We start from the raw sequence: 27,760 nt of genomic DNA on the forward strand, positions 1-27,760 counted from the left end.
CGTTATTAATTTAACACATCGAATTTCGACCACAGGGTGATCACTATTGACATAAATTACGATGATTAAAATAAAAATTCCCAGTTTCAACAACTTTCTATTAAGATAGTTGTGAAGTAACGTATCCTAACGTTATTAATTTAACACATCGAATTTCGACCACAGGGTGATTACTATTGACATAAATTACGATGATTAAAATAAAAATTCCCAGTTTCCACAACTTTCTATTAAGATAGTTGTGAAGTAACGTATCCTAACGTTATTAATTTAACACATCGAATTTCGACCACAGGGTGATCACTATTGACATAAATTACGATGATTAAAATAAAAATTCCCAGTTTCCACAACTTTCTATTAAGATAGTTGTGAAGTAACGTATCCTACCATTATTAATTTAACACATCGAATTTCGACCACAGGGTGATCACTATTGACATAAATTACGATGATTAAAGTAAAAATTCCCAGTTTTCACAACTTTCTATTAAGATAGTTGTGAAGTAACGTATCCTACCATTATTAATTTAACACATCGAATTTCGACCACAGGGTGATCACTATTGACATAAATTACGATGATTAAAATAAAAATTCCCAGTTTCCACAACTTTCTATTAAGATAGTTGTGAAGTAACGTATCCTACCATTATTAATTTAACACATCGAATTTCGACCACAGGGTGATCACTATTGACATAAATTACGATGATTAAAATAAAAATTGCCAGTTTCCACAACTTTCTATTAAGATAGTTGTGAAGTAACGTATCCTAACGTTATTAATTTAACACATCGAATTTCGACCACAGGGTGATCACTATTGACATAAATTACGATGATTAAAATAAAAATTCCCAGTTTCCACAACTTTCTATTAAGATAGTTGTGAAGTAACGTATCCTACCATTATTAATTTAACACATCGAATTTCGACCACAGGGTGATCACTATTGACATAAATTACGATGATTAAAATAAAAATTCCCAGTTTCAACAACTTTCTATTAAGATAGTTGTGAAGTAACGTATCCTACCATTATTAATTTAACACATCGAATTTCGACCACAGGGTGATCACTATTGACATAAATTACGATGATTAAAATAAAAATTCCCAGTTTCAACAACTTTCTATTAAGATAGTTGTGAAGTAACGTATCCTACCATTATTAATTTAACACATCGAATTTCGACCACAGGGTGATCACTATTGACATAAATTACGATGATTAAAATAAAAATTCCCAGTTTCCACAACTTTCTATTAAGATAGTTGTGAAGTAACGTATCCTACCATTATTAATTTAACACATCGAATTTCGACCACAGGGTGATCACTATTGACATAAATTACGATGATTAAAATAAAAATTGCCAGTTTCCACAACTTTCTATTAAGATAGTTGTGAAGTAACGTATCCTACCATTATTAATTTAACACATCGAATTTCGACCACAGGGTGATCACTATTGACATAAATTACGATGATCAAAATAAAAATTCCCAGTTTCAACAACTTCCTTTTATAATGCAATATATCTTCGGCGTAAAACCATGGTGAAAAACTGTTTCTGGGTTGGCGTGTCTCACTCTGCTATCTGACCTATGCACGTTCCCGATTTAAATCACCGTGAAAAATCGATGTGCATTAAATTGGATCGTAGAGAAACTAAGGTGTGCCGCTACTCTAGTTAAAAGGTTCGTCTTGTTTTAAGGGCAAGGTCGTGCGAATTGCTTTTTGTAAAGGGCGATGCGACGATGCGCATCAAGAAAATTCTTTCGTTATTTGGGTCGACGTTACGATAACAATGGAACTAAAAGCTTCGTTTAATTTAGTAGATATATTAACGTGCGTTTTTATTAATAAATGGTGTAGATTCGAGGCTTTTGAAAAGCGTTTTGTTTTTTTTTATTGGTCGTAAGAAAGTTGAAGGTTGTATTAAAAATTAAAATGGATTATTTTTCTTAAATAAATTGTAGAGTCTCCTTTTTACCAATTAGTGTTTATCTGGACTTGACCTACTGTTTAACGTTGGCTCCGAACCACGGTCCTCGGCATTAAGCATACTGGTGGGTGATCAACTTCGAGATCATCTCAGAAGACATCCGGTCTTACCCAGCCTGGTTACTGGCTGACTGGGGTTATTTTTTCCTTGTCAGATTTTGCATTCTTGTCTAAGGACAATCACAAATGCTAAACAATAACAAACATACATTTACGACCATGCTACAGCAGGATCCGAACTCGCGACTATCTGAGCAGCATGAGGCTAGTCCAGCCGGCTATTTATGAATAGTTTGTAATTAGGTCCTTGAATTAGGCACTATACCAATATGAACAGATATACATTTGAATTATTTGGTTTTTTTTGGTATCATTTTGTTTCTCCTTACTATTTTCTGCAACTACTTACTCTCTATGTAAATTTTTTTCGATAAAATTCAGCTGATTTTCTTATTTAATTTTAGTTACTGTTCTTTTTGGGATCTATTCCATTGTGTAATCCAGTGTAACATGATATGGCGCATTGTCCGGCCATTATTGTATGGTTCCTCCAAGTTCTTTAACGGCTAGTTTTCAGGTCCAGGTCCATTTCTCTATATTGGTCGTCCTTGGAATTGGAAGGGGGATAATTCTGCTTTAGGAATAAATCCATTACGATTTCTCGCATGAAGAGTGGTATTATGATTAATAATTAATAGAACCTAGTCAAATGTTATTTTTACACTTATCAATTATTGTTGTCTTCACACTGTGTTTATTAGGGTGTTGTCATGAGTGACCCAATATTTCATTTTGGAGTATACATGTTTTGTCATTTAAAAGAAATATCTGGAAGTTCCATTTAACCCTCAGTTATTACATCAGTTATGTTTCTTGTTACCTTCTAATATTGTATGAAAGGATGATCTACATCCTTCAAGGATCTGCATATTCCTATGTTTTCTAAGGATACTTCTCAGGCTAACAATTTTCTCTCAAACGATTGCATATAATTATATTTAAATTGGAAAAACTATACCAGTTTATAATTCTTAAGTATTACTACTATCGTTTTGAAAATTTTTGTAGACATTTTGTAGACATGGCCTATCAGTACTACCCTTATTAATAAGGAATTATCATAAAATCAGGAGGAGAAATCTAAAAGAGAAAAGAGAAATTTAAAATATAATATAAACTGCATTTGGCCCTATATTCTACGTCACGTTATTTTTAGGTCAGCTATGATGTGCATTGGCTGTTTCATTGACAGTTCTTAGTTTAAAAGTTTAGGAGTTACGTTACGTTTTTCACGGAATCTAAAAACGAAACTTTAAACGCATTTTTTCCAAAACTATTATATCTCAATTCTACTTAACTGATTTATTTCAAGCTTGGTGCGAATGTTCTCTGTACATTCTTCTGTCATATCGAAGCAAAAAAATTGATTCTTACTATTTTAAAAAGATTTAGAAATGTTTCAAGGGAAAAATGGCAAAAAAAAACTTTCAGGCAGCCGTAATTTGGCGAAAAAACTTTTGTTCGGTTGAAGCGTTGTCTCTGACAATAATTTAAATTTTGCTGGCTTGATATGATAAGGAAAATGATCCCAGCCACGCCAGCATCCAGGCTGGATAAGAGCATATGTCTTCTGGCATGATTTCTAAGTTGGTCACTCTCCAGTCGGTAAGCTTAATGCCGAGTTTATATATATATATATATATATATATATATATATATATATATATATATATATATATATATATATATAGAAAGAATATTTAATTTAGACTAGAATAGTAGGCCCTATTAAATTAAAATCTAAGTAATCTGGTATAGTAAAGCCAGATTACTTATATTTTAATAATTTGATAATTATTAAATTATAATAATTTTGATAATTTGATAATTTGATAGACAGACTCTTGTGTAAAATTGTTAATACAAAAATGCACATTTGCAAAGTTTTATGCCAGCAATTATTTCTTTTTTTTAATACAATAAATGATCTGGAGATTTAAGGTAATATTTGAGAATTTCGATTGAACACTTTTTATAGCTACGTGTGAATGTAATTGATATCAATATATAGATAGGTATAATGAATATCAATAGTTGCGTACTGATGTACGCTGGTAATGGAGTGTTTACAAAATAAAAAGTAGTGTTCAGCAAACCGGTGCAAAAAGATCTATGAAACAGACAAGATAATATAAAGGAACACCTTTAAAACACTATTGGTTTAGATCAATCATCGGGTTCATCGATCATGAGCCGCATTACTTAACCAAGTTGTTTCCAGACCTGATATGGGATTTTGGGACGAAAACATGTTGAGAGAATACTACTTATTCGATCGTAATTCGCGAAACCTCTCTTCAGTTCTGATTCAAAATCTAATTCAATAAATTACCGTTTATGGTTAAAAATAGTAAAATAATTAATTGATTGTATATTTCGAAAACCAGAACCAATTTTAAAAAGCGGGCTGCTAATTTGGATTCAGCCACTCAATTTACCTTATAAATAACTTTTATTTGCTCAGGTCCAAAATCGTATATATATATATGTGTTACTAAAATATATTTTCGCAAATACGGAAATAAAAAAGGGTAAATAAAGAAACATTAACTAATTAAATTATTTATATATATAAATAATTTAATTTAAAAAAAGGCATATTCTTAAAGGGCTAAACTTTGAAAATATGAAAATAATTTTCTTTTAAATTTAGACTACAATAGTAGGCACTATTAAAATCTAAGTAATGTGGCATAGTAAAGCCAGTAAAAAGTTTTTGATAATTTGATAGACAGTCTCTCTTTTATGACGAGTTAAGAATATTAATATATTTATTCTGGGTTCGCATTTGTAATTGAGAGCGTCCATTCAAACTCGGCTTAATATAAACAATAATGGACCGGAAATATTCGGATTGAAGGACGAAAATAAATTGGCCAGTGGGTGTTTTATCGCCTAGAAAATAAATCTTGAGATCTGCTTTTTCTATCGTTTCGTTTTGGATAGGTTTCGTCAACGTGCGACCGGTTTAGTGGTTCGGACGCCGACTATATTATTTATCGCATTTTAAATCCGCGTGTTCGCTTGTGCGTCTACGTGTGTGTTGTATGTTCATTAAACCAGATTTTCCTTTGCAGATCGATCATCATGGCTAACCCGGAAAAATGCCTGCTGAACAGATGCTGCTGTTGCTATTCTTTGAGAACTGGTACCCTTGTAGCAGGAGTGGGGGCTATCGTAAGTATTTAGTCATGATAGCGAACATTTATTCTACTCAAGATCTTATATCGATTAACATTAATACAAACAGTGTGATAAAAATCATAAATCATAGAGAATATTGACGGCAAACTGCTATACATTAATCGTTGGAAAGTTTGTGTTTTAATTGCCAACAGAAGACGCCAACAGTCGCAGAAAATGAATACCGGAAGATCGGGATGTCGAAAAAATATCGATATTTTTGACCGATATATCGATATATCGATATTTTTTCTAGGAAATTAAATATACTATTTATAAATAACTTAATAAATTTTTAAAATTGGTACTTAATTTTAAACGGTGATTTAAATGTTTTATTGGTGATATCGGTATATTTTTTGCAAAATATATTTTATAGTTGTTCCAGTAAAATATCGATAATTTTTTTATCCGATATATTGAAATTTTTTAAAATATCGATATGCCGAAGTATCAATATTTCTCTCGGTCACCTTTTAGAAAGTATGGGTTTATCTGGACTGGCCTAAAGTTTAACGTGGGCTCCGAACCACGGTCCTCAGCATTAAGCCTACCGACTGGCGAGTGACCAACTTTAGAAATCATCCCAAAAGACATCCGGTCTTACCCAGCCTGGTTACTGGCGTGACTGGAATCATTTTCCTTGTCGGATTTTACACTCTTGCCTAGAACATTCACAAATTTTAAACAATCACAAATATAAATTTACGACCATGCCATAGCAGGATTCGAACCCGCGGCTATCGTAACAGTAGGAGGACCGTCCCATTGCCTTTACCACTGCGCCATCAAGCCGGCTTGTATTATTATTATTTTATTATAGCAAACTAATAAATTAATACTAATAAGCCATTTGATTTTATCCTAATTTGCTACCATTTTAAAATATCACAGTTGTTATTTTACAAAGGTTTTCACTTTGGGCTTTACATCTATATATGTAACAGATTTTAATGTGCCCTGAGTTTCATTAATAACTTGACTGGACTAAATTAAATTGTTTTACTGTCTTTATTCTTCTGACTAAGCCATCGTTATAAATATAGGAGCTGGAGAACCTTTCTACCTTCAGGTTTTTATACAGGTTGTCATTATCATTGTACCATGGATGATCAGCAATACCTCGTGGTACCTTCTTTTGGAATCTTTGTATAATATTTGTATTGCTTGGCCTGGTACAAGTCCAGTTTTGCGACACAACACCATAAGTTCAAGTTGGTTTCAAAACTTGTTGGTAAAGTGGAATCTTGTTATGTACTGACAGGGCTGAATATCTACCCAATAACCAGAATATTTCTTGTATTTCAGCATGAGTTCTTTACATATCTTACTTGTTGACTTATATATACTGGTTGATTTTATTGAAACTACTTGATTCTGTTATTGGATCAATATGTACTGATTTATTCTGATTAATTTTGTTAGCCACTTTCTTCTTCACCATTGTATTTCAGCAATAACTTTTTGTAAGTTTTCGGTTGATTCAGTGTTTATTTTTATCTCTAGTGGCTCCATTGTAGCAACAATAATTTGATTGAATGTAGGCTGGTGCCAAGTCTATGGTAGATAAAATCTTGAGAAACGTTTAAAAATATCGCGGAAGTGATAACTGTTGTGACCTATTATTACATTGTGGGCTTACATATTGCACATACAGCAATTTTTAAGTATTGCTAACAAAACCAAATAATAAATACGAAACTTCTACAATTTTTATTTTCGATTTTCAACATTTTTTTAGCATAACTATGTTATGTTAAAGGCCATTTACTTTTTAATCTTCCTTTGATATATATTTGTTATAAGTATATGATTTTACAGCTTAGTCGCCTATAACTTATACCAATTTCGATACGCCAAATTTTCTTCGCTGTATCCAAAAATTTTAAATTTATACCTATGTTTATCTACATTTATCCTATGCTATATTTACATTACACCTACCCTAAAGCGCTAATGTATCTTTATTTACCCTTTTTTTATTTCCGTATTTGCAAAAGTATATTTTAATAACACAGGTATATACGATTTTGGATCTGAGCAAGCAAAAGCTATTTATAAGGTAAATTGGGTGGCTGAGTCCACATTAGCAGCCCGTTTTTTAAAATCAATATACAATTAATTAATTATTTTACTATTTTTGACCATAAACGGAAATTTATTGATTTAAATTTTGATTCAGAACTGAAGAGAGGTTTCGTATACCAGGTCTGCCCATCTGGTTTTCTTCGTTCATTTTTATATATGACAGTTTTGGAAATAACTTGGTTAAGTAATACGAAGCCGGCCCATGGTCGATGAACCCGATGATTGATCTAAAACAATAGTGTTTTAAAGGTGTTCCTTTATAATATCTTGTCTGTTTCATAGATATTCTAGCACCGGTTTACTGAACACTACTTTTTATTTTGTAAACAATCTATTACCAGCGTACATTAGTACGCAACTGTTGATAATTGGTTTAACTCTAATTTATGTCTATTTATGTTGAATTTTATTTACACGTAGCTATGAAAAGTGTTCAATCGAAATTCTCAAATATTACCTTAAATCTCCAGATCATTTATTGTATTAAAAAATAGAAGTAACTGCTGGCATAAAACTTTGCAAATGTGCTTTTTTACATTAACAGTTGTACACAATTTGGGTAGTAAATGATGATATTGCGTCATTCACAGGTAAATCAAAATATATCCCCAGCTTTGTTAGGTGACATAAATCATACTGACGAATAAATTCGATTTAATTTTTCACTAGTGCTGCACTTCCTCGGGTATTTCGAGAGAAGCTGTTATTAAACACACTTTATATTACTTCATTTCAATTTTGAAACTCTCTCCATTATCATGCACTTATCTAAAAAGCAAACTATATATATATATATATATATATATATATATATATATATATATATATATATATATATATATATATATATACAAACTTATTTGGTCTCAGTTACGTCTTTAAGATTAGACTTTTAACTTAGAAGACAATATATATGTGTAGAGCCCAAATTCTAAGAAATGCCACTACGAAAAATATTTAAATATTCTAGGAAATATTATTAGAATACATCTAATTACAAAAATATTCCAAATACCCAGAATTTTTTCACTTTATGAATTCAGCTTTGTACTTCTCAACTATATGAGTACTTTAGTTTTCTATTTATAAGTTATTTTATTTTATTATAGTTATAGTTATATATAAGTTGTTTTTTCAATATTATAAGTTTGATATCAAAGCTTAAACACCAATTTTTAACTGCTGTAAATGCATATAAATCTTTATGAAAAATAAATATTTATTATAATATGACATATTATAAACAGACTTATTATACTATTTTTATTAATGTTAATAAGACCGTGAGCAGAATATTTGATATATGTTAAGATAACGCATTCTAAGTATGCAAATTTTATGTCATCTAAGTTAATACATTTAATAGGTTGTTCAATAATTCATATATTTGGTAAGATGGTCTTTAAAAATTCATGATACATTATATATTATATTGTTCTATAACGTTAAATGAAACGTTTTTTTGTCAAATTGTAGCTGATGGATACGAAAACTTAAGTAGATTTTAAAGTTATGGCGAATTCAATTACTGTAAATAAATATAGACAGTATGAAAATATTAATAAATAATAAATAAGATATTTCTGATGACTTACGCTAGGAAATGTGAGCCATATATTTTAAAAGAAATTCACGAAATATTAACTTTTCCTCTAGTGAACATATACCAGCATTAATCTGCTAACATCTTAGCATTCCATCTTCCTTAATCTTCCTATTCTATCTGTTTTATATCCTGGAGGAAGTGTTCACCTTGGTAGTCACATTTTATTGTGGAATAAGGGGTTGATAACAGGTCTATTGAAAAGTTCCTGGCCTGCCATAATAAAACACATTTTTTTGCAAAAATATATTTTTTATTCAGCATAATTCCCTTCAAGGGTGATACACTGATTATAGCGATCCTCCAATTTTTCGATACCATTTTTGTAGTACGATTTGTTCTTTGCCTTAAAATAGGCCTCAGTTTCGGCGATTACCTCTTCATTGGACGAAAATTTCTTCCCAGCGAGCATTCTTATGAAATCTGAGAACAGGAAATAGTCACTGGGCGCCAGATCTGGAGAATATGGTGGATGAGGAAGCAATTCGAAGCCCGATTCATGGATTTTTGCCATTGCTTTCACTGACTTGTGACACGATGCATTTTCTTGGTGAAGTAGAAATTTTTCTTCAAATGCGGCCGATTTTCGACGATCTCATCCATCAAATGAGCCAATAATGCTATGTATTAGTCGCTTTGATTGTTCTTCCTTTTTCAAGGTAGTCAATAAAAATTATTCCATGCGCATCCCAAAATATAGACGCCATAACCTTGCCAGCCGATTGTTGCGTTTTTCCACGCTTTGGAATGGGTTCATCGTGAGCAGTCCACTCGGATGATTATCGATTGGACTTCTGAGTGAAATGATGGAGTCATGTTTCATCCATTGTCACATATCGACGCAAAAACTCTGGTTTATTTCACTTGATCATCTTCAAACACTGCTCCGAATCACCAACTCGTCGTTGTTTTTGGTCAAAAGTGAGTTGGCGCGGCACCTACCTTGCACAGAGCTTTCTCATATGTACACGTTCAGTTAATATCTTTAGAGTGTTTGCTATTTCATTCAATTTCAAATTTACGGTCATTCAAAATCATTTTGTGGATTTTTTCGTATTCGGTGTTCATTTCATCACATCTAAACTTAGCATACCAATCCTTGATGGTTGATTTTCCTGGGGAAATGTCCGGAAACTCGGCATCAAAGCAAGTTTTTGCCTTAACTGTATTTTTTATCTTCAAAAAGCAATATTTTATTAACACTCAATATTCCTTTTTATCCATTTTTTCCACAATAAAATCTGTTTGACTCATGATGCTATAATTCACAAACAAATGATCCTACAGCTGTAAAATTTATACAAGCTTCTTTTGAGGTTTAGGGCTAACTATAACACATATGGACTTATTTCTAGTACCGCCATCTATGTGTCAGGCCAGAGACTTTTCTATTGATCTGTTATTTAACATTTGATTTACCACGTCAGTTATTTTTGGGTAATCTTTAACTTAATAATGGCTTTTGATACCTCTACTTTATCACAATATTTCAATATTCAGTCACTGTCTATTGTTCAACTCAGACGTAGCACCTCTCTCAGGTAAGACCGTTTAATTCAACAATATTTCGTGAAACCTACTTGGTCTAGACAATTCAGAAACAACTTCTAAAACAGCGCAAATTCTTCAGTTGTATTCTTTGTATTTAGATTAAGTCTAAAATTAGTCTCATGTTTTCATACGATTCTTTAAATTCACTGGACATGCAATAGGTAGAGCGGGATCTCGGCTGCCATCGTGCCATTAGCCACAACTGTTCTGGGCTCGCATACGTTTATGCTACGCATAAGTATTCTTGTCCTTTTTGAACTTGCTTGTTGATTTTGCATTACCATTCAAATATTGACCGTTATTTATTGACGTTATAAAATGAAATACAAATAGATAAAAGCACAAAGCAGCGCGGTCTTACCTGAGAGAGGTGGTACGTCTGAGTTGAACAATAGACAGCGACTGAATTAATTAAAATACCCTTCAATGATATCCGAGATCCACGTCTCGCGGTTGTCAGATCCTGGTTATCGTTTAAAGGTCGGCGTTTCTGGAACCCCGCGGCTGTTTATGTGTTTAGGGGTATTTTGGGGGTTGTTATTGTAAGTTGTAAAATTCGACATGCTTCAAGTTCGCTACAACACTATTATACAGTTAATGGAACTATCGTAAAATGCCTGAAGAAGTTAACAATTTTAGAGAAATATATTAAATACTTTCAAAGTTGCCTAAAAATTGCTGAAAATCAATGAAAACGAGAATCGCATCATTATATATCTAGTATTTTCTTCATATAATGGCGAAGTGTGGACTTTATATGTACACAACTAGGATTCAGTCTAAACCCCGCCTGATCTCGGGATCTGTCTCTTCACGAACTATTTCGTATCTCGATAGATTTTACAATATTTATATTTCCTTTTTTCAATATATCCTACTATGGTACTCTTTTCGATCCCCAAATTTGTATAAGCAGGACGTAAACTGGTTGAAATAGCGTTTTCTCATCGGCTTCGACTATCCATTTTAGGCTCGCCATTAAGAAATGAAGTTTTTGGAATGTTTAATCACTCCAAACCAGCAACTCCCGTGCTAAATCCTGTGGCTGGTCATGATTATAAAGTTGCATGGAGAATCTCATCACTTATTCGAGATGTTTGTCGCATGACTTTACAAAAGTTGCAGCTACATTTTGAATATTGTCGCTGGTTGGTTAGCTTTCATCGCTTAATCTCCTAAGCTTTTGGGATATGGCTTAATATGCACGTTTCTATGCAGAAACTTTCAAGTCGGCGACCTCATTGTAGTAGACTTCTCTTTCTAGCTTTAGTTTGACCTAACATTTTTGTTTAAACTGCGGTATTTCCCGACATCGATTAGTTTTGCTCGTTTTCGTTCTTCTAATATCTCTATACATTCCTCGAATATTCAGAGCTGTGTTTTATGACGTATTAAAGCAAATAATAAAAGATGTACTCATGTAACATTTACTCTATGTCGAAGAACATGCTCACCAATGAATATCAATTTCAATTTAGTAATTCATTTAAACATTAATGTGTACACATCTAATGCATTTATTATCAAAAGGTTTAAACTACAGCCGCAATAGTTAGTAGGTTAGAGCTAGGCAGGTTTTTTGTGTGGTGCCCCTGAGGGCCCATTGCATCTAATTAAAAATTGTATATCTCAATAATGTATTTTACTGTTACTAGAGAGAAATATACTATTGTAGGTTTAGTTCTTGTTTCCTTCGTAGCTGCGTTTTTTGCCAAGTCATTTTTGATATCGCAGTATCTTGCAAATAGATATTTCATTATAAAATACTATGACATGAACATGAACAAGACGATGAACTCACTGAATTATATGCAATACATTCAGGAGTTTTGCAAGGCAATGTACTGGGTCCGATACTGTATCTCCTATATACAGCCGATCTATCGACCACAAACGTCACTGGCATCACTGTGGCAATATATGCAGACAGCACAGGCGTCTCACCATCCCACGAAATCCATTAATAGCTCCAGATCTAGATAAAATACAACTGTGACTGAAAACGCAAAAAACGTATTAAAGCAAATGATAAAAAATCCACCCATGTAACATTTACTCTGTATAGAAGAACATGTCTACTAGTGAATGTCAATAATTGTCAACTCCCTCAAGCTGAGATTGCAATATATTTTGGTACAGATCTAGACCGACACCTAATCTAGAAGAAACACATACTTCACATACGTTGGCCTTCACATGCCAAACGAAGACATGTATTGGCTTATCGGGTGTAAATCCAAGCTTTCATTAGATAGCAACGTATCTCATTTTAATCAATACTTCAGTCTATTTGGTTATATGGAATCCGACTATGGTGTACTGACAGCAAGCGATATAACGCTATATCACTTTAGAACCTATAATTAGGGTAATTCTATACGTTTGTGTTAAATACTTTAAAAGAGTGTTAGTGCATCCCAGTGTGCTCGTTAAATATTAAAGGTGTAATGTCATATGAAGTATTATCATAGCCCACTGAGCAGATTATTGAACCATTGAGAGTAATAATTAAAAAAAGCATTATTAGTATAATAAAATGAATATTCTCTATTTACCAAATTTAGTATCCTTTGACTTTTGCCTTCATATGAAAATATATATAGAAAGCGACTTAAATAAACTTAAATTAGTTTTAAAAATGAAACAAAATATTTTCCATAAGGAAGTTTAAAGATATTTTAAAATTTTAAAATTATCAAAAAAACTTATTGAATAATCTATTATATAATTTATTTGATATACTAATACTATTTTTATTTGCAGATTTTATCAATATTTACAATCATTGTAATTGTCTTAAATATGCTCGGAATAATTAACGTACAAATTCGCATGATAGTCCTGGATTCCTTCTTAACCGAATTTGTCAGTAAGTATTCTAAAAATACTGTTTCTCACTCCTATTGCATATTTTTTTATTTATTTTCAGTTCAAATAATTTTAATCGTCAATCTCTGCGTGACTATTATATTATCCATACTTCTAATAGTTGGTACAATAAAGGTGAGGTTTTGTTTCTCAGTTTTAGATTAATATTAATGTATATATTGTTTTACATAAATATATATTGTATTTTTAGCGAAACGTGTATTTGCTGATGCCTTGGGTTCTATTGGGAGGAATGCTAGTCATTGGTCTTCTAGTTTCGGTGATTATAACCGCAGTAAACTTCTATTCCAATGATGATACTCTTAATGGAACATTGTGGCTGATTTTAGGACTTATAGCATTCTGTGAGTATTTAGAATAATTTGTTACAACACATCACTTAAAGGGGTATTCTAGTCTAGAAATCGATTGATTCTTTTTCATGTTTCAAAGTCTTTAGGGGTATTAAGATTATTTAGTTTGTAGTGATATGTAATTTGAATTTCGTGCACTTTTGGAGTTGCTAACTTCAAGGGGCTAGCTTCGCGACAGACCGTAGAGTTTTTTTAATAATAACAACAGTCGAGAAAAAGAGTCGAATATTTAGATAAATGAAAGTCCAAGTCCTTTGTCTTGTCCACATTGTTGTTGGTGTTACTGGTGGAGTATTAGTTTTAATTAAATAAACTATATCTCATAAGTTCTACTGAATCGATTTATTTCAAATTTGGCGCCAAGTATAATATCCGTAATTATAAACGAATAAACTTCGTGTTTACAATCTATTCAATAAAATAGTGAATTTACGTCATATAAATATTGTGACGTCAAAACGACGCACCGAGTTTTGCTGCATCAAATTTGGTTATAGTTTGTTTTGGCATTGACTTATAGCAAAATTCTAACATTAACACATACACCTCTAACGCATATATTTAACATTACAGTACAACTTATGCATATGTTATCGAATGACTTAAAACTACAATTAATAAGAGAGCTTTAACAGTTTGTCGGTAAGTGTGGTCTTTTACTATACTTATATTGAAATCTTTTCCGCAGCACCTACGAGTTAGAGCTCTAGACACATTTTTTAATGTAGTCGTATCTGCTAGACGCCTAATCCATCTTAACAATTCCAATTAACAGTTTTATGTTCGTGTAATGTATTTTACTCTTATTAGAGAGGTATTTACCTTTTTACGTTTAGTTCACGATTCATTTTGATGTCACTATATTTTTAGTTTCTTCTGCTATGTATGACCTGCGTACACCATTCTTGATAAAATTTATCACCGATTTCTCCATAATGCATTTGCCATATCCCTCCCGCATATTTTAACCAAATACTCATGTATATTCTGAATAATTAGACACATATCTAATGTACATAAATCCTTCACACTCTTAGCATACGATTTCCTACAATTATCGTATATTAATGATACACAAACCTTTAGGTAGTTGTTTCCAATCATATCACTCATATCACATAATCCCATATGCAGAATGTTTCACTCAAGTAATTAACCAGAGTGATTGATCATTTCCAATGTATCGAACGCTTTTTTACGATCATTTCTCAATTTTTTTTTTCAGTATGTGTGATCGAAGTCATCCCAAGCGAAGGCGCTATTAGCCTTTATTGTTTTCAGCATGAAGTACAATATATATGCAATGCATTATTAATAAATGTTATCACTGATAAAACCTAATTAATTGTTATTTCAACGTTTACATTTTTCCATCAACTTTAATTGTCTTAACACTCTTTTTATTTCATCTTTCCATGAGTGATCGTTGGTATATTGGTCCCATTCTCAAATATCCATGTTTCATCTAAATACACAAATTGAAATAATACGTTTTTTGATTTTATTATATGCTTTTAAAAATTGTATTCTTTTAAAAGCAACGTCAAATTCAACAAAAAACAATTTCCATTAGACCTTCTTGGATACTTTTCAGACTAACAGTTTTCTCTGAAATAATTGTATTAAACTATGTTTATATTAAAAAAACTACTCACTGTTTTTATATATTTCATAAGTTTGATCTCTGATAGTGCTAACACCAAGTTGATCTTGATTCGTCACCCGCTTCGTATGAAGACGTTTTCTTTTCAGTAAATCCAAGATTATGTTTTTCATTTTTTGAGATATTTCGGCGACAGTGTCCATATTAATATTCAGTGCAGCTGTAAGAAGCTAAAAATATTAAATAAAAATATATAATTTTTGCATGGTTCTTCATTAAACCAAACTGAGATATTTGATTTTTTATCTATTATTGGGTTAAACCTTTTTAACGGGAATTTTTCAAATACTTTGTGTATTGGTGGTAGCAGTGAATTAAGTGTGATATAAAATATTTAATTATTATTTTTTCAAGTTATAAGGTAGGGTACAATAAAAATGTACCGACTTTTGGGATACCTGTAGTAGAAAAGACTTATTGTACATTTTGTGTTAATGATTTGCTGTAATGCAGCTGTAAATTTTTGTATACAAAATTATATATACTTTGTTATAGGGTGTCGTATATTTCATTTTTCTTTGGCTAAAATGAGTTTTTTTAATCTACAGTCGCAAAGAGTAATAATTTTTAAGTTAGCAAAAATAACGCTACTTCATTTCTAGAAATCTATATATCTACTCTATTCGTTCAAATATATTATGCTATAAAGATTTTATTTTGGGTTAATTAATTTATTTATATTACATTATATTTATAGCGTTTTATGTTTATGCAATTTTAAGGAAAATCAACTTGATGAATATGTTTTTTTTTCTAGTTATTTACACCTACATGTGGCTGGTTACCTACAGTTTCTTCTACCAAATATGGAAGGAAGCTGGACGAGGAGCTTATACCAAAGATCCATTCAGAAGAGAGTGGTGAACGAAAATTAAATCAAACCTAAATCACTTTACATTTTTCGTTTTACATTATTCTGTTGTTGATTTAATATAGGTTTGATACTATATATGAAATGATCTGATTCAATTGATGTTATCAAATATATCTGTGACGCCTTTCAGTTTGCCATATTATTCAGTGTTCGAATTACTTAGTTTTAAATTATTTATATCAATTTTTTCATTGTTTTACTAAATAAAATACCTTTATTTTACTATATGATTGTTTTTTTTATATTTTGTAAATGTATTTATTTTCAATCATGAAGTATTGATAAGTATTTTTCTTATTTAAAATTGATTTAAGGGGATATTCTATTCTAGAAAATCGAAAAAAGTCGTTGTTTTTTCATATATTCAGAGATTATCCCCGTAAGAGTATGCCACTAAGAGGATTTTTCAAATTTTAAATTATTTTCAAAATTGCATTTTTCGAGACAGTTGACATGACATTTCAAGTTCTTCTACAGAATCGATTTACTTGACATTTATTTCGATTGAATCATATGAAATTATTACAAAATGTATATTTGGGCTATGTTTAAAACATTCGGAAATGTCAACAATAATGGTAACAAAGTTTGTTTCGAACAACCGTGATTCGTCAAAAATAATTTGCTTGACTTCTTTTAATTTGATAGAAGAAGAAACAATAATTTATTTTGAAACTAAATTTTGAAAAATCCTCTTATTTTTAGAGGGTATAGCTCCGAAAACAAGAAAAACAATCAGATTTATCAAATTTCTAAGCAAGATCACCTTTTTAAACAAACCGTAGAAGTAATATAATACTATTTTATAGCACTATTGTAAATACCATATTTTGACTCTAACGACCTTGAATATAAAGAATGAATGCACGTTTCCTATAAAAATAAAAATAGGTGTTATTAAGGACATGCCGCTTATATTAAAATTTATTTAATTTATTTAATACCTGAAGTAGCAATAATATTATCTACTGGATAATGTACGAATCAGCCATTGGTTTGACAATTATTGAATCGGTTATTTTTGAATATTCATACCAGAATAGTTTGCTTTGTATATGCAGAGTGGTTTATCCTCAGGAATCGATATTTGTCTTGTAGTTTCATTGTATTTAATAAAGTTACATTTAAACGTAGATTTTAGATAAAGAAAATTTATGATTTTACCATCGTTAAACAAATCACGAACAAATTCACACCATTACGGTGTGAACAGATTCCAAATAAAGTGAGATACTCGACCTAAAACAATTCGGAAAGCAGACAATTCAGAAGTGGCAATGTCAATTTGCTGATGATCACGTAACATCACATCTATCAAGTTGGAATTTGATAAGTTCCATTTGCCATTACTCCGTCACGATTCACAAGTTTGTGATGTCGAAACTTCGCAATGCTGCCGCATCAACTCTGAATTTTAATTCAGGTTGGACTTCGATATACAACAAAATTCTAATCTAAATAAAATAATTCAACAAAAATTTTATCAAATATAATTTATTGTAACATTATAATACATCTACAAAACTACAGTTAATTATTATACAGCGACAATAATTTATAGGTTAGAGTTATAATCTCATATCAAGAAAAGTTGGTTTCAAGAAATTTGCATACGTCTGGCAACTGGACGATTTTGACAGGCTAATTCGCTTACGTGCTCGAACTAATCAGACAGCATTGTGTCTCTTTTTAACAAGTATAAATTGCGGCAAGCAATACATTAAACATCTTGAAGACGTATGTACAAAAAACATTGAATAGACTATATGTATTCTAACATTCGAAAAGTAATTGCAATTGTTGCTATTATTGTACATGTGAAATATAATTTGCAATTTTGGTATTTTTAGTATAATTGGAATGTAATATATATTCTTGTTAACGAATAAATATTGTAATATTAATTGTAACACAAATCATAGTTTGTTTAAAAAATGAAAGAATTGTGGGCTGTTATATTATTTTCTAAATGTTTTCCTGCAGTTCATGAGCAGATGACAAAATATAATTTATTTCGTCTGAAGTTAAAGACGTAGTTGATTTCCCAGCTAATTCTTAAGTTTTTTTCTCAAGTATCATCTTCATTATTGGATTGTTTTTATTGCTTGGCAATATTTCTGCGAGTTCCTCTTCTATGAATTCATAGTCATTAGCCACTAAAACTTCAGCATCTGTTGATTGAAAATATTCAAAACCTCCATATATTTGATGCATACCTATTTTTTTATAGTCACTTCAACACTGTTGTGGTATTTGGTGACTTAGACGTGATGCATAACTTGTAAAATGTTAGTGACTTCGTATTCTTTGTCTGGCTATGCTGAGATATCGCCGACAATTCCGACACTAGGTTTTTTCAGCATGCATTTATAGTTGATGGTATTAAGTTAATAATAAACAAAAAAGTTAACAGTTTAAAACTTCTTTTAACTGTCAACGAAGGATATGCTTCCATGCATTGTTAGATACGACTAAAAGTGCGCCTCAAATAATGTCGTGTTAATGCTGCTATTATACCTGATCTAATAGTTTACAGAAGTTAAATTGTGTTGAGACGTAAACATTGTATTTTCACATTGGGGTCTATTAAATTTAAGGTCTCCGGATGTCGGGGTGCATTGTCAATAAGCAGAAGGACCTTAAATAATGGTGACTCTGAGGTCAAATTCTGTTTAACACTAGGCACAAAATAAAATAATTAGTAAACCAGTCTGTAAATGGCGTCAAAAGATTTTTCTGTTTTACCTGCTCATAAAATTAATCTTAACCAAAAAGTGTCGCGACTATCATTGTTTTCTGGTATTATGGTATTTCTTTACTGGTATTTCTGATATATTCAGACATAACCAAACAATTGTAATCTTTGGGGGTAAATGTGTCGGTGAACGGAGGTAGGTTTAAAATAAAACAGTGACGGTTACATGGAGTGAGTGTTATTTATTGACGTTATAAAATGAAATACAAATAGATAAAAGCAGAAAGCAGCGCGGTGTTACCTGCGAAAGGTGGAACGTCTGAGTTGAACAATAGACAATAGACATCGACGGAAATAATTAAAATACCCTTCAATGATATCCGAGATCCACGTCTCGCGGTTTTCAGATTCTGGTTATCGTTTAATAGCCGCTGTTTAATATAATTTTTCTGGGTATTTTGTGGACCGTTATATTAATTTCTAAAATTCGACATGCTTCAAGTTGGCTACAATACGATTATACTGGTAATGGAACCATCGTAAGATGCCTGAAGAAATTTTTTTTAGAACAATTTTAGAGAAATATATTAAAAACTTTCAAAGCTGCCTAAAAATTGCTGAAAATCAATAAAAACGAGAATCGCGCCATTATATATCTAGTACATTCTCCATATAATTTCGAAGTGTGGACTTTATATGTACACAACTAGGATTCCAATTCCAATTTCTAAACCCCGCCTGATCTCGGGATCTGCCCCTTCACGAACTAATTCGTACCTCGATAGATTTTACAATATTTATATCTCCTTTTTTCAATATATGCTACTATCGTACTCTTTTCGATCTCCAAATTTGTATGAACAGGACGTAAACTCGTTGAAGCAGTGTTTCGTCATCGGCTTTGATTGTCTATTTTCGACTCGCCATTAAGAAATGTAGTTTTTGGAATGTTAATCACTACCGGAGTTGCTAAATCCTATGGCTAGTCATGATTACAATGTTGCATGGAGAATCTCATCATTTATTTGAGATGCTCATCGCATGACTTTACAAAAGTAGCAGCTACATTTTGAATATTGTAGCTGGTTTATTAGCTTCCGTCGCTCAATCTCCATCTCCTAAGCGTTTGGTATAAGGCTTGATATACACGTTTCTTTGCCGAAACTTTCAAGTCGGCGAAATCATTGTAGTAGACTTCTCTTTCTAGATTTAGTTTGACCTGACATTCTTGTTTAAACTGCGGAAGTTCTCGACATCGTTTAGTTTTGCTCGTTTTCGGTCTTCTAATATCTGTATAAATTCTTCGAATATTTAGAACTGTGTTTTATAAAGGGCCTGAAAATATAATTTAGTGACACACTTAACAATTGTTTGAGTTTCAGTCCATTTGCTTTCCTTTTGCTTTAATATCTATATCGCTTAGGTGTTTCTCGTTGATACAGAGAATTTTCAATTGTTTTATATGATATTTAGTTTCAAGCTATTAGTTTTATGTATCAATATTATAAACATTTTATCATCTGAAATTACTAGAATTAATATTATTCCTATTCCTGGGCTTATAGGCTGATGATAAGATATACCACTTAGGGTTTCAGGTTAAATTATAGAAACTTAAAAAAAGAAAGAAATTCCCTCATCCACATTTTCAACTAAAATCTTACCTCGCATATCTACTTGCACTACTACAATGAAAACAGGACGATATACTCGACGAATTTCTACAGTTGATAAAAATTAATAAACTGATAAAATAGAACTGTGACTGACGTATTAAAACAAATAATGAAAGATCTACCCATTTAACTTTCAGTCTGTGTAGAAGAACATGCCCATCATGAACATTAACGTGTACCCATATAATGCATATATTATCAAAAGACTTATACTACTGCCACAATAATTTGTAGGTTAGAGTTGTTTTATCATATTTATATTTAACTCTTTTCCACACCACCTATGATAGGCACTTTTTTTGTGCAGTGGTGTTCCCTGAGGGCCAGTTCCATCTAGTTAACAATTGTATATCTAAGTAATGTATTTTACTATCACTAGAGAATATATTAATTTTTTACTTTTAGTTCTTTTTTCCTTCGTCGCTGTGTTTATTTTTCAAGTCATTTCTGATATCACAGTATCTTGCAAATAGATATTTCATTATAAAATACAATGACATGAACATGAACTAGACGATGGACTCACTGAATTATATGCAATAAATTAAGGAGTTTTGCTAGGCAATGTACTGTGTCCGTTACTATATCTCCTATATACAGCCGATCTACCGACCACAAACGTCACTGGCATCACTGTGGCAACATATGCAGACACACAGCCGTCTTACCATTCCATGAAAATATAATAATAGCATCAACGAACCTAGACCTAAATAAAACACAATTGTGACTGAAAATACGACGTATTAAAGCAAAATCTACAGTGTAACATTCACTCTGTGTAGAAGAACATGCCTACTAGTGAATATCAATAATTATCAACTCCCTCAAGCTGAGATTGCAAAATATTTTGGAACAAATCATGACCGAAACCTAATCTAGAAGAGACACATATTTCATACGCAGCCCAACGAAAATAACTTGGACTTAAACTATATCAAATGTATTGGCTTATCGGGCGTAAATCCACATTTTCATTAGATTGCAACGTATTCTCATACGAATCAATACTTCAGTCTATTTGGTCAATCTATTTGGTTATATGGAATCCGACTATGGGGTACTGATAGCAAGCGATACAACGCTGTATCCCTTTGGAACCTATAATGAGAGTAATTCTATATCTCTATGTTAAATACTTAAAAGGGTGTTAGTGCATCCCAGTGTGCTCGTTAAATATTAAAGTTGCGAAGTATTGTTATAGCCCACTGAGCAGATTATTGAATCAGTGAGAGTAATAATTTAAAAAGCATTATTACTATAATAAAATGAATCGTTTCGTGTGACTTTTGCCTTCATATGTATAGAAAACGACTTAAATATTGTTAAAATAGTTAAAAAATTTGAAACAAAATGTTTTCCATAAGGAAGTTCAGAGATATATCAAAATTTTAAAATTATCAAAAAAATTTATGGAATAACCTATTATATAATTTATTTGATATACTAATATTATTTTTATTTGCGGATTTTATCATTATTTACAATCATTGTAATTGTCTTAAATATGCTCGGAATAATTAATGTACAAATTCGCATGAGTCTTGGATTCCTTCTTAACCGAATTTGTCAGTAAGTATTCTAAAAATAATGTTTCTCACTCATATTACATTGTTTTTATTTATTTTCAGTTCAAATAATTTTAATCGTCAATCTCTGCGTGACTATTATATTATCCATACTTCTGATAGTTGGTACAATAAAGGTGAGGTTTTGTTTCTCAGTTTTAGATTAATAATAATGTATATATTGTTTTATATAAATATATATTGTATTTTTAGCGAAACGTGTATTTGCTGATGCCTTGGGTTCTATTGGGAGGAATGCTAGTCATTGGTCTTCTAGTTTCGGTGATTATAACCGCAGTAAACTTCTATTCCAATGATGATACTCTTAATGGAACATTGTGGCTGATTTTAGGACTTATAGTATTCTGTGAGTATTTAGGATAATTTGTTACAATACATCACTTAAAGGGGTATTCTAGTCTAGAAATCGATTGATTCTTTTTCATGTTTCAAAGTCTTTAGGGGTATTAAGATTATTTAGTTTGTAGTAATATGTAATTTGAATTTCGTGCACTTTTGGAGTTGCTAACTTCAAGGGGCTAGCTTCGCGACAGACCGTAGAGTCTTTTTAATAATAACAACAGTCGAGAAAAGGAGTCGAATATTTAGAAAAATGAAAGTTCAAGTCCTTTGTTTTGTCTACATTGTGTTATACATTGTTGTTGGTGTTGCTGTTGGAGTTTTAGTTTTAATAAAATAAAATATATCTCACAGGTTCTACTTAATCGATTTATGTGAAATCTGGCACCTTCTCTATACATTCTTTCTATTCTTCTACTTCGTTTTTACAATCTATTCAATAAAGCAGTGAATTTACGTCATCTTAATATTGTGACGTCAAAACGACGCATAGAATTTTGTTGCATCAACTTTGTTTTAGTTTGTTTTAGCATTGATTTCTAATAAAATTCCAATGTTAGTAAAATAATTAAACAAAAATAACGTTACCAAATATAATTTATTTTTACATTAACACATACATTTCTAACGCATATATTTAACATATAGTACAACTAATGCATATATTATCGAATGACTTAAAAGTACTATTAATTGGAGAGTTATAACAGTTTCAAGGTAATGGGGGTGTTTTAATATATTTACTTTGAACTCTTTGTAACTCTTATTTTGATATCACTATATTTATAATTTCATCTGTTATTACCTGCGTACACTTTTTGATAATATTAATCACCGAATTGTCCATAATGCATTTGCCATATCCCTCCTCGCCCATTTTAACCAAATAATCATGTATATTATGAACAATTACACACGTATCTAATGTACATAAATCCTTCACAATCTTAGAATACGATTTCCTACAATTATCGTATATTAATGATATACAAACCTTTAGGTAGTTCTTTCCACTCATATCATGTCTTAAATAATCAGCATTGAATCATAATCCCATATGCAGAAAGTTTCACTCAAGTGATTAACCAGACTGATTGATCATTTCCACGCTTGTTAACGATCATTTCTCAATTTTTTTTCAATATGTGTGATCGAGGTCATCCCAACCGAAGGCGCTACTAACCTGTCTTTTTTCCAGCACGAAGTACAATATATATGCAATGAATTATTAATAAATGTTACGACTAATAAAACCTAATTAATTGTTATTCCAACGTTTACATTTTGCCATCAACTTTAGTTGTCTTAACACTATTTTCATTTCATCTTTCCATGACTGACTGTTGGGGATATTTGTCTCATTCTGAAGTATCTATATCTCATCTAAATTCACAAATTGAAATAATATATTTTTTGATTTTATTATATGCTTTTAAAAATTGTATTCTTTCAACAAAGCCAAATTCAATAAAAAACAATTTCCATTAGACCTTCTTCGATGCTTTTCAGACTTACAGTTTCTTCTGAAATAATTATATTAAACTATGTTTATATTGAAAAAACTATTCACTGTTTTTATATATTCATAAGTTTGCTGATTGCACCAAACTGATCTTGATTCGCCACCCACTTCGTATGAAGACGGTTTTTTTTTCAGTAAATCCAAGATTATGTTTTTCATTTTCTGAGATATTTTAATAACCGTGTCCATACTAGTATTCAGTGCAGCTGTAAGAAGCTAAAATATTTCTATTATCTAATTTCTGTTTAAGGTATTACTAATTAGAGTAATAATAATTAGCGATTTGTAATTTATCGAAACAAGCAAAGCCTTAAGACAATGTTGGCCGGTTTATAACCTTTTATTACTATTATTTTGAAGAACTTTGCATACGTTTGAGGACCTGGTGCATTATATCTCTTTATAATTAGTATAAAATGAGAAGGAATATATTGTCTGGTTCTAAAACGAATTTAAAAATTGAGACAGGCAATACATTAAACCTACTGATGACGTATGTTTCTAGCAACTTAGGATAGGCCATAGATGAGGTTATAATCGTTGCAATTTATTTGATTGGTTATTTTAACTTCATTATAGCAATTCGTTGTTAACACTAGAGTGGGGTTCTCCTCATGTTTTGTTGCGAATCTATTAATTTCTTCTATGACACTTGAAATCCGAAAGGAACGGTGTAGTAATTGTACCCATAGTGTTTGGGATCATCCATAATATTTCCAAGACTCTATTCTGAAATACTTGTATTATTTTCATATTATTTCTAACTGATTATATCTTCTCCGAATAATTTAGATTTCCTTCCAAATAACTAATACATTTTTTGAATTCTTATTAGAGTCCTTTTCTTTTCTTTTTGGTATGTTCTTCCAACGGTTTGCATCAAGGTTTATCCCATGGCACTTTTTATCCGTAGTATGTCCGAAAACCTATTTATCTGTTAAATTTTTGCATGGTTCTTCATTAAACCAAACTGAGGTATTAGATTTTTTATCTATTATTGGGTTTAACCTTTTTAACGGGAATTTTTGAAATACTTTGTGTATTGGGGGTAGCAGTGGAATGAGCGTGTTATAAAATATTTAATTATTATTTTTTCAAGTTAAAGGGTAGGGTGCAATAAAAATTTACCGACTTTTGGGATACCTGTAGTAGAAAAGACTTATTGTACATTTTGTGTTAATGATTTGCTGTAATACAGCTGTAAATTATTGTATACAACATGATATATTTTTTATTATAGTGTGTCGTATATTTCATTTTTCTTTGGCTAGTATGAGTTTTTTTTATCTACAGTCGCAAAAAGTAATAATTTTTAAGTTAGTAAAAATAACGCTACCTTCTTTATAGAAATCTAGATGTGTACTTTATTCGTTCAAATACATTATGCTATAAAGATTTTATTTTGAGCCAATTAATTAATTTATATTATATTATATTTATATTGCTTTATGTCTATGCAATTTTAAGGAAAATCAACTTGATGAATATGTTTTTTTTCTAGTTATTTACACCTACATGTGGCTGGTTACCTACAGTTTCTTCTACCAAATATGGAAGGAAGCTGGACGAGGAGCTTATACCAAAGATCCATTCAGAAGAGAGTGGTGAACGAAAATTAAATCAAAGCCTAAATCACTTTATATTTTTAGATTTACATTATTCTGTTGCTGATTTAATATAGGTTTCATACTAAATATGAAATGATCTGATTCTATTGATGTTATCAGATATATCTGTGACGCCTTTCAGTTTGCCACATTATTCAGCATTTGAATTACTTAGTTTTAAATTATTTATATCAATTTTTTTTTATTGTTTTACTAAATAAAATACCTTTATTTTACTATATGATTGTTTTTTTATGTTTTGTAATTGTATTTATTTTCAACCATTAAGTATTGATAAGTGTTTTTCTTATTAAAAATTGATTTAAAGAGGTATTCTATTCTAGAAAATTGAAAAAAAAAATTTTTTCATATATTCAGAGATTATCCCCATTAGTAATTTTTCCGTGGGTCGGCGTCTAAAAACAAAACACTAAAGGCGTTTTTACCGAAATTGCATTTTTCCAGATAGTCGACATGACATTTCAAGTTCTTCTACAGAATCGTTTTACTTGACATTTATTTCGCTTGAGCCTTCTCTGTACGTTTTTCATCACACATCACATGAAACTATTACAATATGTGTATTTGGGTTATGTTTAAAACATTCGGAAATGTCAACAATAACGGTAAAAAAGTTTGTTTCGAACAGCCATAATTCGGCTTGACTTTTTTTATTTCGATAGGAGAAGGAAATAATAATTTATTTTGAAACTAAATTTTAAAAAATCCTCTTGAGCGCTTATTTTTAGGGGGTTTAGGTTTGAAAACAAGAAAAAATCGATTTATGAAATTTCTAAGTAGGATCACAATTGTAAACAAACCGTAAAAGTAATATAATAGTATTTTATAGTAGTTTAACTATTGCAAATACTATATTTTGACTCTAATGTCCTTGAATGTAAGAATGAATGCAAGTTTCCTATAAAAATAAAAATAGGTGTTATTAAGGAAATGCCGTTTATATTAGAATTTATTTAATTTATAGTGACTATAAAACAGGAAAGGGATACCTAAAGTAGCAAGAAGTTATCTTCTGAATACTGTACAAATTAACGTTGCCATATATATTCAGAGTGGTTTATCCTCAGGAAGGATTTGTCTTGTAGTTGCATTGTATTTAATAAAGTTTCATAATGTGGGTTTTAGATGAAGAAAGTCTACGATTTTACCATCGTTAAATAAATCACAAACGAATTCACACCATTACGGTGTGATTTTAACAGATTCCAAATGAAATGAGATACTCGACCTAAAACAATTCGGAAAGCAGACAATTCAGAAGTGGCAATGTCAATTTGATGATGATGACGATATGTTAAGGAACATCTCTAAAACACGTTTTAAAGATAATTCTTTTGAGTATAGTTTAACGTACAGTGTATGTAGTAACGTGAGTATTTCATGCGAAAATGACGATGTATTAGTTCTACATATACCTGGATTTAAAAAAAAAATCAAACCAAATATTATGACGAATATCACACGACTTTTAACGTTTCTAAGACTACACCCTCCAAAGTCTTTTCTCTCGAATAATGGATGTTAAAGATATTGAAATGAAACATCTTCAGATGATCACGTAACATCATATCTACCAACTTGGCATTGGATAAGTTCCTTTTGCCATTACCCCGTCACGATTATCCACTTATAGTCACAAATATGACAGAGACGAACTGTATGTTGTGTATATTGCAAGGCTATATGATGTCTAACATATATAGCCTATTCAAAGGTATTTTGTACGTACCTGTATACGTCATCCAAATTTGTGTCAACTCTGAGTGTTAGTTCAGTTGGGCTTCGATATACAACAAAATTCTAATCTAAATAAAATAATTGAATTTTTTTTATGAAATATAATTTATTTTAACATTATACTATATCTACAAAACTGCAGTTAATTATACAGCGCCAACAGTTTATAGGTTACAGTAATAACCTCATATCACTGTTGTTTTCAAGAATTTTGCATACATCTGGCAACTGGACGACTTTGACAGGCTCATTCGCTTACGTGCTCGTACTAATCAGACAGCATTGTGTCTCTTTTTAA

The 27,760-nt window shown here is 31.0% G+C and overlaps 1 protein-coding gene across 4 annotated transcripts in view; it reads left to right on the top strand.

Annotated features, from left to right (window-relative positions):
• The window catches only part of LOC143204955 (uncharacterized), a 68,565-nt gene extending 42,615 nt beyond the window's left edge, over positions 1–25,950 (top strand). For 2 of the 4 annotated variants that reach the window (XM_076417927.1, XM_076417912.1), the window contains exons 2-6: positions 5,150–5,249; positions 13,261–13,366; positions 13,427–13,500; positions 13,577–13,730; positions 16,160–16,501. In XM_076417927.1, the coding sequence (XP_076274042.1) occupies positions 5,160–5,249; positions 13,261–13,366; positions 13,427–13,500; positions 13,577–13,730; positions 16,160–16,266 (531 nt within the window). In that variant the 5' untranslated portion in view covers positions 5,150–5,159 and the 3' untranslated portion in view covers positions 16,267–16,501. Of the gene's footprint in view, positions 1–5,006; positions 5,099–5,149; positions 5,250–13,260; positions 13,367–13,426; positions 13,501–13,576; positions 13,731–16,159; positions 16,502–22,278; positions 22,353–22,428; positions 22,583–25,598 lie in introns of those variants that run through there. The other 2 variants (XM_076417920.1, XM_076417934.1) reach the window with 2 other exon arrangements.
• The last annotated feature ends 1,810 nt before the right edge of the window (positions 25,951–27,760 follow it).

The sequence above is a fragment of the Rhynchophorus ferrugineus genome, unplaced genomic scaffold, assembly GCF_030347505.1.
Source record: "Rhynchophorus ferrugineus isolate W39M unplaced genomic scaffold, kcgeb_rfMv2 rfM1, whole genome shotgun sequence".
NCBI lineage: Eukaryota > Metazoa > Arthropoda > Insecta > Coleoptera > Curculionidae > Rhynchophorus > Rhynchophorus ferrugineus.